Source organism: Salvelinus namaycush, chromosome 6 (assembly GCF_016432855.1).
Source record: "Salvelinus namaycush isolate Seneca chromosome 6, SaNama_1.0, whole genome shotgun sequence".
NCBI lineage: Eukaryota > Metazoa > Chordata > Actinopteri > Salmoniformes > Salmonidae > Salvelinus > Salvelinus namaycush.
This window is the reverse complement of record NC_052312.1, coordinates 42,079,855-42,097,809: the sequence shown is the minus strand read 5'-3', so window position 1 is coordinate 42,097,809 and position 17,955 is coordinate 42,079,855. Positions and strand designations below refer to the sequence as shown.

At 44.5% G+C, this 17,955-nt stretch overlaps 1 protein-coding gene across 1 annotated transcript in view; it reads left to right on the top strand.

The window, feature by feature from the left end:
• cped1 (cadherin-like and PC-esterase domain containing 1) overlaps nt 1-17,563 on the top strand; it is a 58,402-nt gene extending 40,839 nt beyond the window's left edge. The window contains exons 13-19 of the mRNA XM_038995667.1: nt 10,140-10,257; nt 10,806-10,942; nt 14,130-14,350; nt 14,953-15,054; nt 15,180-15,267; nt 15,911-16,057; nt 17,227-17,563. Coding sequence (XP_038851595.1) covers nt 10,140-10,257; nt 10,806-10,942; nt 14,130-14,350; nt 14,953-15,054; nt 15,180-15,267; nt 15,911-16,057; nt 17,227-17,469 — 1,056 coding nt within the window. The 3' untranslated portion in view covers nt 17,470-17,563. The remainder of the gene's footprint in view (nt 1-10,139; nt 10,258-10,805; nt 10,943-14,129; nt 14,351-14,952; nt 15,055-15,179; nt 15,268-15,910; nt 16,058-17,226) is intronic.
• Nucleotides 17,564-17,955: the final 392 nt, after the last annotated feature.

The following is a 17,955-nucleotide window of genomic DNA, read 5'->3' as shown; positions in this document are numbered from 1 at the left end:
AATCACACCGAGGATCACCCAAATATGAATAACAGCGCTGCATATTCCCTCCAATTCTCCACAAGTCTCTGTGTCCACCTTTTAATCACCACTCAATCAGTGTAGTAACTCCACCTTATAGGAAATATTTCTCATATACACTCCCGACTCTGTTAAAACCTTTCAGTGATACCCATCCCGGATCCGGGATCCTCCTCATCAAAAAAGCTGACTAGCATAGCCTAGCCTAACGGGACAGGGATATCATATAATATAATTTTCATGAAATCACAAGTCCAATACAGCAAATGAAAGATAAACATCTTGTGAATCCAGCCATCATTTCCGATTTTTAAAATGTTTTACAGCGAAAACACAATATGTATTTATATTAGCTAACCACAATAGCCAAACACACAACCGCATATTTTCACCATGTTTCCACCGCATAGGTAGCTTTCACAAAACCGACAAAATAGAGATATAATTAGTCACTAACCAAGAAACAACTTCATCAGATGACAGTCTTATAACATGTTATACAATACATTTATGTTTTGTTCAAAAATGTGCATATTTGAGGTATAAATCATAGTTTTACATTGCAGCCACCATCAAAAATAGCATCAAAGCAGCCAGAATAATTACAGAGAGCAACGTGAAATACATAAATACTCATCATAAAACATTTATGAAAAATACATGGTGTACAGCAAATGAAAGATAAACATCTTGTGAATCCAGCCAATATTTCCGATTTTTTAACTGTTTTACAGCGAAAACACAATATAGAATTATATTAGCTTACCACAATAGCCAAACACACAACCGCATTTATTCACCGCAAAGGTAGCTTTCGCAAAAACCAGCAATAAATATAAAATTAATCACTAACCTTTGGACAACTTCATCAGATGACAGTCCTATAACATCAAGTTATACAATACATTTATGTTTTGTTCGAAAATGTGCATATTTAGAGCTGCAAATCGTGGTTATACATTGTGAATACGTAGCAACATTTTCCCAGAATGTCCGGAGATATTTTGGACACTCACCTAATCTGACCAAAGAACTCATCATAAACTTTACATAAAAATACTTGTTGTATGGCAAATGAAAGATACACTGGTTCTTAATGCAACCGCTGTGTTAGATTTTTTTAAATAACTTTACTACAACATACAAAATACATTATTGTGAGACAGCGCTCACATATTCTCCGCCCTGTTGGATTCTACATATTCCACAGAAATACGAAATAACATCATAAATGTTTTCTTACTTTTGCTGAGCTTCCATCAGAATGTTGTACAAGGAGTCCTTGGTCCAGAATAAATCGTTGTTTGGTTTTAGAATGTCCATTTCTTCTGTCGAATTCGCGCCACAATGCTAGCCAAGGTTGCTAACATTCCCATCCTCTCTTGGCGCAAAGAACGGAAAACTCCAAAAGTCCCAATAAACGTTGAATAAACTGATAAAACTCGGTTGAAAAAACCTACTTTATGATGTTTTTCTAATATGTATCAAATAAAATCAGAGCCGGAGATATTCGCTGTGTATACCGAACGCTTTTCAGAAGACAATGTGGAGCTCCTTCGCGCGCCTTGGAAAACTGACAAAATGGCAGACCTGTCACTCCAAAAGCTCTTGTTCGACCTCAGATCAAGCTAGACACCCCATTCCACCTTCCACTGCCTGTTGACATCTAGTGGAAGGCGTATGAAGTGCATGTATATCGATAAATAAAAGCCAATTGAATAGGCAGGCCCTGAAACAGAGCCTCGTTTTCAGATTTTTCACTTCCTGTATGGAAGTTTGCTGCCAAATGAGTTCTGTTTTACTCACAGATATAATTCAAACAGTTTTAGAAACTTGAGAGTGTTTTCTATCCAATAGTAATAATAATATGCATATTGTATGATCTAGAATAGAGTACGAGGCCGTTTAAATTGGGCACGATTTTTTCCAAAGTGAAAACAGCGCCCCCCTATTGACAAGAAGTTTTAAGTGCAGATCTGTAAACATTGATTTGGAACGGTAAAAACATAGAATCCTACTGCTATTAAACCTTTACAGATGCGGTTGGGACTTTATCCGGCTTCTGGCATGAGTAGCGGGCTCTGTTAAAGAGAAAAGGGGGTGTATGATCTAGTAAATGCAGCTCTACGCTCGCTCCCAATCAGGGGTTCCATTTAAGTGACTCCTGCCCCTGCGTCTCTCGTTTGTGGTCGCGGCAGCCCAATAATGGGTGCATGTTGCAATAACTGTACCATTATCCACCAAATATTCCACCAGTCACTGTTCATTTGGCTCTCCTGCCATGACGACGTCATTCTCTGAGTTTGGGCTGTCTATTACTGACTGACTGGCTCACTAAGACTCTGGGCTTACCAAGACTTCTCAATCACTTTAGTCCTCTTTCTCTCTGTCTTTGTTCCTGTCTCTCCATCTCGATTTCTATGTCTCTCTGTTCCTGTCTTTGTCTCCCTGTGTCTTTCTCGGCGCGCTCCTAACGACAACAAAGCTCGCAATGGACTGCCCATAAGAACTGGACTGCCTAACCTTCCATTGGCCAGATCTGAGTCCCAGAAAACCAGTACAATACCAGATGAAGTTTAATACCTGGCACAAACAAACCCTTGTTGAACCTCTGGAGTTGGGTTGGGATGACTCATTCCTGGCCTGGACTCTTGTTATAGGTTTCCCAGGTTCTCCAGTTCTGGTCCTCACTGCAGTGGATCAATAGCGCTCGCATGGCTCCATTTCACTTAGTACGGGCTAGTGCTTGCGGCTAACGCTCATGTTAGCTTTAGCTACTCATGCTCTGATGATCTTTACACGGTCATAGGGACTGGTCATCTCAGCCTGCGGTTTCCAGTGGTCACTCTGTTGCCAGGTTACATCATGGTTGTTGTTGTGGATGTGGAGGAAGGACTGTATGGTTAAAACATACTTTAAATGACCACACAGTCATTATATGTGTTAGTTTATGTGATTGGTAGTAAAGTCTCCCAATGGCCATATGGTGGCTCTGATGGTTCAACGTTCCTCCATGAACTGAGCGCTTTCAGGCTGAGAGTTGGGAATGGATATAGATGAATAACCTAGTTGAGGAAGTCATTGTTTTCCCATAGAAACAGAATGCATGGAATTGAAACAGTTTTTTTTATCCCCCTTGAAATTTCATGAATTAAAATCCGCAACATTCTGGCGCAATTGTGATTGTACTTCTAGGAATCTGCGTACATATCTTACACTGGCTGCGCTGAGAGGCTGGGAAAGTCCTTGTGAGCTGCAAGTGATTGAACATTTGGCAGTGTGGATATCGCTGTGTGGCAAACACATTCCAGATTGGCTGACCGTTGTTTCCTCTGGGATCTGGCTGGGTTTCTTTCCCCTTTTGACTTGGCACTCTGTACTTCATAGTGCCATCATGGGACTTCCTACCAAAAGGTCTTCATGTCTTTTATCATGATTTTTTTGTATACGTTTGTTCATACGTTCCAGTGTGACGCATTGTACAGGTATTACTCGCTTGTATTTTTGATTGAACCTTTAATTAACCAGGAAAAGCCCATTGAGACCCAGAGGAGCCGCCGCAACATGATACACACCCACACATTTGTTACCACACACACTCTGCCCCTTGATGAGAGGAGGAAAGCAGGAGAAGTGTGTGTGTGTGTGTGCGCGCATGCGTATGTATGTGGGTTAGAGGGTCACCGATTGATAAGGATGTGTGTGTGGTAATAAATGTGTGTTTGTGTGTGTGTATCATGTTGCGCCGGCTCCTCTGTGGTTCTGGGGTAGAGGTCTGAGCGTTAGAGCTGTCAGTTCAGAACTCTTCTCATTTCCTCTGTGTGTAATAAGGAACTCTTATCTGATGGCTGACCATAAGCATTCAGAAAGACTGTTATACTGCAGAGTGTGTGTGTGTGTGTGTGTGCGTGCGCGTGCGTGCGCGTGCGTGTGCGTGCGATGATCTCCTAATCCTATAGCCCTATTCATGCAATATTCCGTATCTCCTTTGGGATAGTGCTAGACATTTTTATAAGCTCTACTTTGATGTTTAGAGTGGCTGGAGACTGGTGTACACACAACAAACTTCTCAGAAGTCCGTCTTTTTCTCTACCATGTCCCACAGCAATTTTCCCTGTCATTACAATCACATGGTATGACAAACTTGTTTATATTCATCCCATAATTCTTTGATAGTCCTCCTCCGTGCGTGACTGGCGGTAGGATTCCTCTCTTCCGCTTGGACCACTGGGAGTGCGATCAGAAGACATCTGGGAAGCTCAGAGGGTGGTAGACGTGAACACTCAGGCACTGGAGGGAACCTAGTGGAACCTGCATCCTCCCACATTCTGTGGTGTGGTTCTTGGTCACTGTATCTGTCTGCAATAATGACTTGGTGATGTAATGACTGAAGGGGAACCCATTCCATGGTTTATGGTCTATCCTTATGGTCTAATCAATGTCACTCTAACAAGGGTTGTTTACGTCTTCAAGACCATGTCCGTGTTCAACAGTTACATAGTGACCTGTGATTCATTTTGGTTGGACAGCCAATGGTTTGTGAGGGCTACGGTGCATCAGAGAGGCTGGTTTGATCAGATGCATGCTTAGGGAAGTAGTAAGCAATACAGGTATGTGTGTGTGTGTGTGTGTGTGTGTGTGTGTGTGTGTGTGTGTGTGTGTGTGTGTGTGTGTGTGTGTGTGTGTGTGTGTGTGTGTGTGTGTGTGTGTGTGTGTGTGTGTGTGTGTGTGTGTGTGTGTGTGTGTCATTCTCTAATGTGTTGAATATTCCACTCTCTCACTCGTCTTCCCTAACTCCCTCCTCCCATTCATTCCCACACCGGAGAGTAAAATGTCATTTTCCCACAAGAACTAAAATAACATTTCCTCAGATGGCAGGCAGCAGTCTTGTTAACATGTCAACATTTATGAAATACATGGCGTATATACTTCGACTAGGGTAGAAGTGAAAACAGTATTCTAGCCAGAAAATACTCTACCCTTTCGTTCTTTTCCCCTCTCTCACAAGAAACGAATAACAAAAGCCAATACAATACACACGATTTGACAGAAATGAATGTTGTGCCGATTTTAGGGCAAGAAAACAACTAGTCTGCCAGAGAATACTTGTCTAAGTGTACGTGACCGTTTAGTGTTTTCCTTCTGTTGTTGGGATATGGTGGGGAGCCCAGATAGACCTATGGAAAATTGGGGTTTTAGCCCCAAGCGTGACAGATTAGGATTACAACCTAATAGCATCTGATCAAATCCTATTGATGACAGATTATATGAAATGCTCTTTAACCCTTTACACTCGTGGGAATTGTCCGATATGAATATGGCTACATGTAAATGTTTCTTACAGGAGAAATATGAAAAGCATATGCATAACCATGGTAGCAATTGAAATGGATCAGTTTTGAGGTTATGGGAAAATGATTAGACAAAAATTGAGGACACAACAGTTCATCAAGACTGAATCCAAACATTACACTGTTGATTTTATGTGCATTTTACATTTACTGTACTTTGGCCACATTTGTTGATTAACGAAATCTGAAAACACTCTGGATACATTCAGTAACGTGGGGTAGGTGCAACATAAGACCAAAAAATGACAAGGGTTTGAGTGAGAGGACTAACTGGTGTCTCCAAGTGGACACACACCTCTTCAAAGTGTGCACAGTTCCTGAGTAATTTCAATACACTTTTATCTCAAAGAAGAGTCTTCAACTACAAGGTGCTTTTTTGACCTCCTAGCCGTGCCGTCGAGGAACTAGAGCAAGAACACTTGTAGTTGTTTTGTTTGGAACACAGCCCTGCATCCCCTCCATCACACAATTACTGTTGTTGTTTACGCAATCTAAAAACGGCCCATTTTTCATCTCAAATTGGGTCAGGTGGCCATCATTTGAAAGCGTGTTCTGTTGCTAATATGACTAGCTCAATTATAAATTACGAGGCTTTCACAGGGCAATTCAGAGAAACAGATCGTAATTTTGTCATGCGTGCATTCTGTTCGGAACAACCCAGGGTATGACGTCAGGTCATCTTGTAGTGGTCATAAACACTGACATGTTTATGACCACTAGTTTTATGATATAGAAATGTGAAGTGGACATTTGGACTCACAGGTGTTTGGCTTGCTTGTATGACATTAAATCTGTATTTATTATAATCCTCAACGTCTTTCAGAATACAATGAGTCCTCTTCATTTACAGCATTTCCCTCACTCAGACGACAACATTTTGGCAAAAGTTGCCCAATTAGCAGGAGGGATGGGGGAAACTTCTTGTCGCGCGCTGTGCTCAAGTTCAGAACGCCTGTCAGTCAAAACCCACACTGCGCTGTGAAGCGCAGAGCCTGAGGTCTGAAGTCATTTATAGCATGTTACTGTACAGCCACTGCGTTCCAATTTAGCCGCTTATCAGTGCCTGAATCTGCCATTTTCAACCCGTATAAGAGTATGAGTATAAAGGGCCTCAGATGGAATCTGCATTAGGGGGAAATAGGGTCACTGGCCGCCTCACCACCCATTAGGGGGAAACAGGGTCACTGGCCGCCCCACACCCATTGTCACTGTTTTTGTTGACGTACTGAAGAGCAGCATGGTACAAAACAATGGCAGTACATATTGTGCTCTTTTATCGTGCGTGCGATGACGTCAGAGGGGGAAAAACAGTGGTGGTTGTTTGCAGTAACTTCTTTTGTTGTTGTAGTATCACAAACGGACGTGGCAGGTTCACCATTAAGGACTCCGGCTTTTAAGGTGGCTGTTCAAGCTGTCACAACAGGTTGTGTCAACCACCTAAAAACGGATTATGAAAAGAGGCTTTAATAACGTTGCAGATTATAAATTGTTGCCTCGGAATATCTCTCTCATTATTATATATACTGTATTGCATTTACTCTGAAGATCTTTACTGATCAATCAAACCGGTAAAACCTAAGAGTTATTTTGCTCAAGGCTGGTATTTCTATTGTATTTCGACGATGATATTTACAACACTTTTTACTGGTTCAGTTATTTTATTTCCACTGTGTTCTTTGGGAGTCAGAGGCTCTCCTATAACCATAAAATTGACTCTCTGAGGAGAGGAATCCAGTGCTTTACAGTATAACTGCCCTGAAGGAACTCAGTGTATTTCAGCAGTCTTTCTAGGGATTGGCCTGTCATCTCAACAGCAGCCAACAACCACTGGGAGACCCGGCATGAAGACTGAGGTTTCCTCTAGCTTTATTGTTTTATACAGTTGTATTGTTTAATTCAGGATTAGACCGATCCTGTCTTCAGAGGAGTGATTTTTGGAGTGTGTGTTTGTACACTCCTATGCCTGGGTGTGTTTACCTTGTGCTCCTACTTCCCAAGCCGAGCTCCGTTATCCAAGCTCCCTCTCTGCTTGCCAGATTCAGCTGGCATTCCCACCCTACTGTTGACGCATTGACAGGAAAAGCTTGATACCCTTTTGAGACAGAATTCTCCAAATATTTATTATATCCCCAAATATTTATTATTTTGTGTGTTATTCCTTTTTCCCCCAATTCACTTTTTGTTCCGATCTCAACCCCTACTTGTCTTCCTACTAAGCTGGCTTCTCTAATGAGTAGGGTCCTTTTTTGGTCCTGGAGGATTGGAGTCGGTAGATTGACCAGCCTTTGTGTCTGCTCCAACAAAGGCAGGTAGTGGTGTCTTAACAAGGCCACTTGGCACAGAGACAAGCAGCTATGATCTAATGGAGAGCACGGTCGGATTAGCTGTGTGTGTGCGTGTGTGTGTGTGTGTGTGTGTGTGTGTGTGTGTGTGTGTGTGTGTGTGTGTGTGTGTGTGTGTGTGTGTGTGTGTGTGTGTGTGTGTGTGTGTGTGTGTGTGTGTGTGTGTGTGTGTGTGTGTGTCAGGGATTAGCACTCCCTTGTATCGAGGTTGGTTAGCATAGCTCTTTGATCAATGCAGATTACTGTAGTGTTGAACTCAGAACCTTATAACCAAGTCAACACACACACACACACACACACACACACACACACACACACACACACACACACACACACACACACACACACACACACACACACACACACACACACACATACACACACACTACATTCTCCTCTGAAGTACTGCTCTCTAATCCCTTGGTGGCAACCAACCATCTCTTGGTTTTCAGCACTTTATTAACTGAATGTGACGTTAGCAGAGTCCTATCGGGGAGCCTGGCTGAGAATTGATTGTCCATGAATCAGGGGTTTTCACTGAGGGCTGGTGTTGGGGGATACTATTAAAGCTCCCTGTTGGATAATTAATTTTAAAGAGGGGGAAAGAGAACTTGACATCAGACAAAATGGTCTATATGCGTACCTGCCACTGTAAAAGAAAGAGGGGGGTTGAGAGAAAGAGAGGGAAAAAGATTGAGAAAGGGCAGAGAAAATATATATACTGTATATACAGATCTTTTTTACGTGGCAGCGAGACTCTCCGGTCCGTTTTAAGAAGAGGGATGGAGGGAAGGATGAAAGGTGGCCGCGGTGCGTTTCCTCCATAACGGCGGTTGGGCTGTGGCCCCAGGCGGCTCCGTCAGACCCCAGGGCCTCTGTGTTTGTGGCGTGTACACTGTGCACAGGTACGAACAAGAAAATCCCTGTTAAGTTGTCTTGTGGCACTTTGTTGAGAGCTGCGCCGGAGCCGTGGGGAATGTGGTGTGGACGTGTGAACTGAAGACCCTCGGAGGGAGGGAGGGAGGTTGGGTGGGTGTGTGTGTGTGTGAGGTTCAGTTTCTTCATGGCCCTTTTGAAAGGGAAAGTGTATGTGTGTAAGTGTGTGTGTGTGGAGGGGTGGGGGGGGCATCTATGTTTGTGTGTGTGAGGTTCAGTCGCGCCGCAAGCCCGATATAAGAGGAGGTGCCTGGCGGTGTCTCTGTACTCAGGGCCAGACGGTCGGGCGGCTCCCACGGGGCCCCTGCGATACGTAGCTTCCCGGCCGCTGTCATTCATCTGGTTAGGTTTGTTTGACCTCTGACCCCTCACCTCCAACCATTTGACCCCCCACCACCACCAACCTCAAGGAGAGGGACAGCGCCCACCGCCAAGCTCTCTAATACCGAAGGGAAGAGAGAAAGAAGGGAGTGATGGCGAGAAATGAGTAAAGAAGTGAAAGATTGTGAGAAAAGAGAGAAAAGTGAGAAAAGAGAGGGCCCAAAAGAGAGATGGAAACACATTGAGTGAGGTAATGGCAGAAAGGTCATTACCATTACCTGGTAAATTAAGGGTTAAATAAAATAAAAATTGAGACAGGGATGACTCAGTGGTCGGAGACTTGTTTTAGAGTAACTGCCTCCCATAACTCAAACAGAGAGGGGAAAACATTACCATTCCTATCAGTACACAACTACAGCTATGAAAGCCTTTGACAAAGGAGATTTCCATCGTCTATATGGTTGTATAAATGGTCAGATGAGTTGAATTGTTGAATTCATATGGTCATAAATCTACCCCAACCTCCATTTGCATTACTGTGTTTCATCGTGACAACATGGATACTAGAACAATACCACTGAATGGATACTAGAACAATAGCACTGAATGGAAACTAGAACAATGGCACTGAATGGATACTAAAACAATAGCACTGAATGGATACTAGAACAATAGCACTGAATGGATACTACAACAATAGCACTGAATGGATACTACAACAATAGCACTGAATGGATACTACAACAATAGCACTGACTGGATACTAGAACAATAGCACTGAATGGATACTAGAACAATAGCACTGAATGGAAACTAGAACAATAGCACTAAATGGATACTACAACAATAGCACTGACTGGATACTACAACAATAGCACTGAATGGATACTAGAACAATAGCACTGAATGGATACTAGAACAATAGCACTGAATGGAAACTAGAACAATAGCACTGAATGGATACTAGAACAATAGCACTGAATGGAAACTAGAACAATAGCACTGAATGGATACTAGAACAATAGCACTGAATGGAAACCACAACAATAGCACTGAATGGATACTAGATTACAACATCAACTCAACATGATGGAGTTCCCTCAGCCTCCCAGTACAATGGACCATTCCTCATAATCTCATCTATCTCTCTCTCCCTGTGTCTACGCAGGACTGTGGCCTGGTGGTGCAACCAGATCAGCCCTGTGGTTTGGAGCCACTCCCTGGGCCACTCTCTCCAGGCGAGCCCCAGGCCCCAACTCGGCCCTGTACCTCTGGGGATGTACCAGGTCTCTTCCCCCCCCCAAAGATATTACTTCACATTGTTTTTATAGATTACGTTCCATACATAGCTGAAAGGCTTTATGAATTACAGTCAGAAAAATAATTTCACTACAGGATCCTCAGAAATGTTCTACTTAGAAATAATTCTCATCGCTCTGAAATGTTATGCATACGTGCCCAGATGTCCATATGAAACCTTGCTGTGTGTGTATCTGTACAAGGCTGATTTAAGCGGCCAACACACTCTGCCCTTTGATTGAAGTGCAAAAGGTCAGAGGTTAAACTCAGCTATTAAAATCCAATATCCTACCCTGCAGGGCAGAGAATAAATGTCAGCAGGGAGAGCAATGTGATGTGTGTGTAGAATTATAACTCTCACACTGTGAAGCTTTGCTGGTGAAAAGTCTGTCTAGGTTTTGTTAATGGAAATAGTTTATTAATGAATATAGATATGTTTTTTGGAGCAGGAACAATTAACCACTTCATCCACTTCTGATTGCCTGTCCTTCTTCTCTCTCAATTTCTTTCCCTCCCTCTCTTTTTCTCTCCCCAGGTCGTTGGGTGGTTCCTTGCCTCAGCTGTGCCGACAACCGGACCTGTGACTGGAGAGAGGTTGCCTGGCAACCCGAGGGCTGTTACCACCCCTTGCTGGACCTCCCCCAGCTGCAGGACTGCATGATGTACAGGAAGGTAAGCCCTAAGGCAGGGGTAGGCAAATAAATTAATCAGTGGGGGGCGATTTTTGTCGAAGTGGATGGCCGTGGGGCCAGACCATAATTATAATAATTTTTTAACTGCAAATTGACCACAACTAAGCTCAAAAATTGATTTTATGAGAAAATAACAATCACGTCATACCTTGTTTACATTGAGACACAATCACATACACTACAGGCCCAAAAGTACACCACTCCATGGCCGAGTAGCCGCGCACAAGTCTAAGATCACCATGCACAGTACCAAGCGTTGGCTAGAGTGGTGTGAAGCTCGCCGCCATTCGACTCTGGAGCAGTGGAAACTTGTTCTCTGTTCTCGCTACAGCATACAATGACATTCTAGACGATTCTGTGATTCCAACTTTGTTGCAACAGTTTGGCCCTTTCCTGTTTCAGCATGACAATGCCCCCGTGCACAAAACGAGGTCCATACATAATGGTTTGTCCAGATCAGTGTCAAAGAACATGACTGGCCTGCACAGAGTCCTGACGTCAACCCCATCGAAAACCTTTGGAATGAATTTGAACGCCGAGTTCGAGCCAGGCCTAATCGCCCAACATCTTTCCTCAACCTCACCAATGCTCTTGTGCCTGAATGGAAGCAAGTCCCCGCAGCAATGTTCCAACATCTAGTGGAAAGCCTTCTCAGAAGAGGCTGTTATAGCAGCAAAGGGGGAACCAACTCCATATTAATGCCCATGATTTTGGAATGAGATGTTCGACAAGCAGTGTATGTCCATAGTCCATGACCTGAGTTCAGGCACTGCTCTCATGTTCCTAGCTAGCTCTCTTCTCAGGTTACTGTCCCACAATCTACTAACAGTACAGATTAGAAATGAGCTTGTTCCCCAAAAGCGGGAGGTAGTTGGGGCAGGTTAGCAGCGGGCGCTAACTGGGTGCTAACTAGGCGCTAACAAGGCCCTCCAGTTGAGTCATCAAAGACGACACATGTATCCAGACAGACAGCAGCGCCGACAGATTCAGTGAGAGTGCTAATATTTTCCACATGCATAAAACTTGCGCACGTGCACACACACGCACTATGTCTATGTGTGTGAGAGATATTGCACAGGGGATAACGGAATGATATGGAAGCCAGGTGTACTGGTCAGGCTCTTTAGAGTGTGCTTGGTCAGCACTGAGTGTGAGAAAGGTGTGGACAGATATGTGTGTTAAGACTACGCTAACCAGCATGCATCTGGTCTAAAGATGGACCAGAGATGATCATGTAAGGATAACAAGACAAGGCAGTGTTTAGCACATTTCCCTTGTGAGTTATTTTGAGGGCTAAGCCATCCCTCAAACATCTCTGTTTTTCTTTTTCTCTCTCGCTCTCTCCCTCTCATTGAAGCCAGGTGGTGAGGGTAGATGAGGTAGGCTATGGTATGATGCCTCTGAGGTGAGGGAGTGGGGTTTATATGACGCTGTATGAATAGGTCTGTAAACCCAGCAGGGGTTGGCAGAGCTGAGGACAGAATGAGTGGTGGAGGGACAGAAGCAGTATACTGTATGAACTAAAGTCTTAGCCTTTACTTAAAATCCTCCAGTAATGCTAATGGGAGGGCATGTAGTTTGCTGCACTGGTGTCACAGTACGTCCCCCTCAGGGACATAAAGCTGTTAAACCAACCCAGGAAATATATAAGGCATAATAGGTATATACCTTAGAGAAGTGTTATTTTAAAAAAAATAGCGTGGACCCCATTTTGACTGCCAGAATTTCTGGGAGCCCCATTTTGTCTGCCAGAATTTCTGGGAGCCCCATTTTGTCTGGCAGAATTTCTGGGGACCCCATTTTGTCTGGCAGAATTTCTGGGGACTCCATTTTTTCCCCAATAATTTATTGCACTCCCACCCCAAATCTAATGACACAACCTTAAAATTGGTCAATTTAGATTTTTACATCAACAAAATAACCTTTGATTCATTGCATTTTCATATTTTATCAAAATGAAAAGAAACCAATAAATACATTTACTCAATAAAATTGCATCGTTCAAATTATCATTCTCAAAAATGTTTGTGTATTGCCCCATACAACAATTTGTACTCTTAATTATTGTTCCTATAAAAAAAAAAACATTTTGGCGACCCCACTGCAGTTTGCGACCCCGGCTTTGAATACCACTGCCTTAGAGCCATAGTAGGTATTACAATCCTAGGGCTTTCTATAAGCTTAGTCAAATCTCTCTAGGGAATGTGGATAGTGGTTTAATGAAAGCTGTCTCTGGTGCATGTGGATAGTGGTTTGTGAAAGAGTTGCCAGTTACTTCCAGGTCGGAGGTCAGTGTGGGGCTTTAGCCAATTTAGCTCACATTGCAGCTCATTTTAATAAAGCCTCTCAACTTCCTGTCCTCACACACCCTACCCCTTTGGCTTTTCACGTTTCAACTCTTGACTGTTTCTGACAGGAGACTTTAATATGGATCTGTATCAATAGTGATTTGATTAATGAGTTATGAGTTACGTCAGTTTGCTCCAGATGTCGTGTTTGTTATGTTTCTCTGGACTTCCCCATTTTCTCATCAACAGATTTGGACAATCAGAAGCTTTTCACAAAGATGAGATGTTTGCCACCTAAACTACAGTCCATCTGTTTTGTCTCTGTTCTGTGTTTGAAAAAGCTCTTTCACACACTCTGATTGGCATAGCTGGAAACTGACTTGGACACTGTCATATCACTTTTGATATGTCATATTGTGTTACGTGGATTGGACGTAATAGAAGCATCCCACTGGGCACAGACGTCAATTCAACATCTCTTCCACTTTGGTTGAACGTAATTTCATTGAAATGACGTGGGACGGCGTTGATTCAACGAGTGTGTGCCCAGTGGGATTTGACTTTCATGTGTTCACATTTTGGCACTGCTGCAGTCAGCCATAAAGGTCAGCAGTTATATATTTAAGTACATGCCAGTCAACTACAGTGAAATCATTTTGAAGTGCAAATTCAATGAAAACTGGGCCAGATTCATTAGGCAGCAAACCAAAGAAATGGGCTGAAACAGGGAGGGACTAAATGAACTTGTCCCATAAGAAATGTTAATTTTCGTTTTCTGCTCCAAAACACTTTGGTACGTTTTTCTACGGTGTGCCCTATTGAATACAACCCAGGTGTTCTTGATCCTGTCAAGTCAAAACCATTATCCTTGCCACTCAGGTAATGTTCATAGGTGACTCCACTAATCGGGGGATGATGTACTTCCTGATGGAGCGGGTCAACTCTAGTCTGGAGGACTGGGGCAAGGCCCACGACAGCCTGGTCTATCGCAACGTCAATCAGGGGCACACACACGTCTCCTACTCCTACTACCCCCAGTTCTGGCTGGAGCAGAGCCACAGACCCACCTTCCAGAGGGCCCTGGAGCAGCTCATACTGAGGTGAAGGAGAGGGGGAGTCTGGGTGGGTGGATGGGTGAGAGTGGGCGTTAGCACCCCTGCTGCACTACAGTATGTCCTGTTATCACTGCAGTCTACTCATCAGCTGTTAGATTGGCATCAAGAAACCATATGTATGTAGAAGCCATTTTGGCTGTTAGCTCCCATAGACACTCGAAGCCCATATGGAGAGGTAGCCTTAATCAGTTGCTGTGATCAAAGGGCCGGGGGCTGCGTTTAAGAGTCATGTGTTAGGAGTCGTGTCACAGTGTAATTTAACACAGCAGGTCTCCCAACCACGACTCTCTCTCTGGGACCGCACTCTGCTTTGAATGTGGCTACTGAAGGATATGCTGAGCAGCAGCAGGTGGTGTGTGTGTGTGTGTGTGTGTGTGTGTGTGTGTGTGTGTGTGTGTGTGTGTGTGTGTGTGTGTGTGTGTGTGTGTGTGTGTGTGTGTGTGTGTGTGTGTGTGTGTGTGTGTGTGTGTGTGTGTGTGTGTGTGAGAAAGCAGTAGCGCGTTGTCAGCATGTGTGCCTATGCCTGTTCAATAGACATAGTCCTACTGCTGAGCTGATGTCTTTTTGACATTTGATCCCCTCCGAAGGTCGCGACCCCTGGAGAACTCCCGTCAGTCTGTGCTAGTGGCAGGAGGTGTCCAGTGGCTCAAAACCAACCACCTAAGGATCATGAGAGAAGTGCTGGAGAGGTAAACCCACTGATGCATACACTCTGTGGCAAACGCCCTTCCTGACCGTTCAGGAATTAGCAACTGCTTAATTAAATCTATTCACTGGCCAAGAATAGACCTCATTACCCATTTCTCTCCTCCAGGGAAGGGCTACAGGATATCATGGTGGTGGTGAAGTCTCTGGGCATGGGCTTCCATCTCCCTGTGGACGGCATCCGCTCTCTCTCACTGGTAGGTCCATCCTCCTGTTTGTGTGCGTTCAGTTTCACTCTTGGTGTCTCCTCCTCAACTCTTTTCTCTGTTTGACTGCTCTGGTTCTCTGTCTCTCTGTCACACTCTCTCTCGCTCTCTCTCTCTCGTTCTTCCTCTCTCTCTCTCTCTCTCTCTATCTCTCTCTCTCTCTCTCTCTCTCTCTGTCACTCTTTCTCTCTCTCTCGTTCTTCCTCTCTCTCTCTCTATCACTCTCTCACTCTCTCTCTTTCCCCCTCAGCTTCTCTCTTCACCCTTAATTATTTTTCCATGCTGTTCACATTACTGCTTATCTGTTAAAGTTTTTAAAAGGCAGTGCTTAGTCACCTGGTGGATAGCCCTTTGCCCATGCCATGTGTATTTATCTAAAACATTATTGGCTAATAGTCCATGGCTTCCAACATGCTGACTGGTCCAACATCAGCAATGGGCACCTGTTCAACAGTAATACAACTAATTCAATTCAAAGGTCAGTTATACTTCAGGCGTGTTGCAATAGGGGCCTCCGAGAACTGTACAAAAATGTTATGGCTACGGTACGGCTCCCAATGTGAATGTTTTAAGATAGTTTTTCCTTGTGTTGAGTAGCAATTACTTCTTTGTTGTCTTACTTTAACTTGCCCAGAGAGGAGTACAGGAGCTGTACAGAGAGAACAGCAACATCATCACCGCCGCAAAGCACTATGGGTATGAGGTCATAGACACATTCAGTGTCACCATGGGCCGCTACAAAGAGTTCCTGCAGGGACGGTGCGCCTGCCATTTTCATGAGGTAACCCCTCTCAACCCGCCTTCACCCTCGTCTAAAAAAAACGACAGTACCCCAAGTTCTTGCCCCACCCTTATTGAAATTCAGCATGTTCATTTTGTTTATCGTAGTTTATATTCATTCTCAGCATTTGGTTACGTCCTAGTCAGTTATTCAAATCACAACACAATGTTACCAACACTTTAACACAGGTATCGCATGTCTCTCTCTGGATACAGTAATTGATACCAATTATAACTAATGGTTTGTCTAAACCTCAGTGACCAGGGAGCACAGCTAGATCCACAGCAAGTTCTTTCCCCATGGACTCCCTCTCCGACTGTAATTTCTGAAATAACTTTATTATGGATACTTGCTATTACTGTTCGCGCACACGCCGACTTACCAGGAGGGAATCTTTGGGCTTAAATAATCCTGGGCTTTAACCCTACGGTAGATCCAAATACCGAACTGCCATTTTCTGGGCCCAGAGGAAATCGGTTCTTATGCCCTCTTGATTTAACAATCCCCCTCCATGTCAGGGAGCTTTCTAGAAGGAAATCCTGCTGTACCACACATACACAGACACACACACACACAATCCCCTTCTCCCCCCTCTCCAGCTCCCTGTATAAAGAACAGTCACTTGTTTTAATTCAGCTATAAAATTGTCCCATGGATCGGTTAATCAGTAATTAGCCGTTAGGCCGGGTTTTATTGGGCAGTAAAGCTCCACGTTGGTAGCAGCTGGGCCCCAGGGCGCTTGTGAAGTGGTTTTGGTCATATATACGAGGGCATCTGCCCCCCTCCGTACCCCCGCCCCTCCCCTCCCAGTTCGTATGGGTCTTAAGTGACAACAGGGTTTCCCATAAGGAAGCCAGAAGGTGTATGGCATCCATGAGTGTAGTTATGTCGAACCCAAGCCCCTGAGGGGATGGACAGGGTTTCTGTCATCTCAGGATTTAGGTCAGGCTTGGATTGTTCCAGTGTGGTTTATATTAGACGAACCCCAGACTGTGACGATGGGTTTGCGCTCTGTTCTGTTCCGTGACACCCCAGGCAACGTTAGCTAGCCTCCGGTAGTACAAGCTCTGGCCATGGTCTAGTTACCTTGTTACCGTGTAATGTCAGTAGGTAGATGTTGTGTTAGAGGTGAGGTGTTGACGTGGTTCTCCTCGCTGTGTTCCTTGAAGGTTGAAAAGCTGTCGTTCTCCAAGGCTCCGCTACACAGGAAGATGAAGCTCCTTCGACACGGCGAGGAACCTGGAACCAGAACCAGTGGAACTGGAACCGGGTTCAGTGATCAGCCCACCCTGCAGCACCAGGACCAGTGGGCGGGGTCTAACTCCTCCACCTATCATGTGAGAGGAGCGGTGAACCAGGTGTACTCGCAGATCCTGCTGAGCAGACTGTGTGTGAGAGACACGGGAAACTAGACCCACCCCTCACCACCACTGACTGTGTGTGAGTGTGTTTGTGTGTGTGTGTACTTGTGTCCTTGCTTACTAACGTGCATGTGTGTGTCTCTGTGTGTGTCTCTCTCTGTGTGTGTGTGTGTGTGTGTGTGTGTGTGTGTGTGTGTGTGTGTGTGTGTGTGTGTGTGTGTGTGTGTGTGTGTGTGTGTGTGTGTGTGTGTGTGTGCGTGTGTGTGTGTGTGTGTGTGTGTGTGTGTGTGTCCATACAAGCATCTCTCTAAAACAATGAGAGGTCATTCCGTCCAGGAAGTGCTGGAGTAACAGGAGAGTCCTGACTGGTCAGCCGTGTGACAGACATCACCACTGTCTGTCACACAGACCTCCTCTGATTGGCCCACACACTGGGCCCCCTGTCATGTGACCGCTACCTCTGCTAGGTAGAGGTTTCCAGATGGTCGAAGAGGAGGATCCCTCGCCTACTGCCAAAAGACGAGGGAAGCAGCTGGA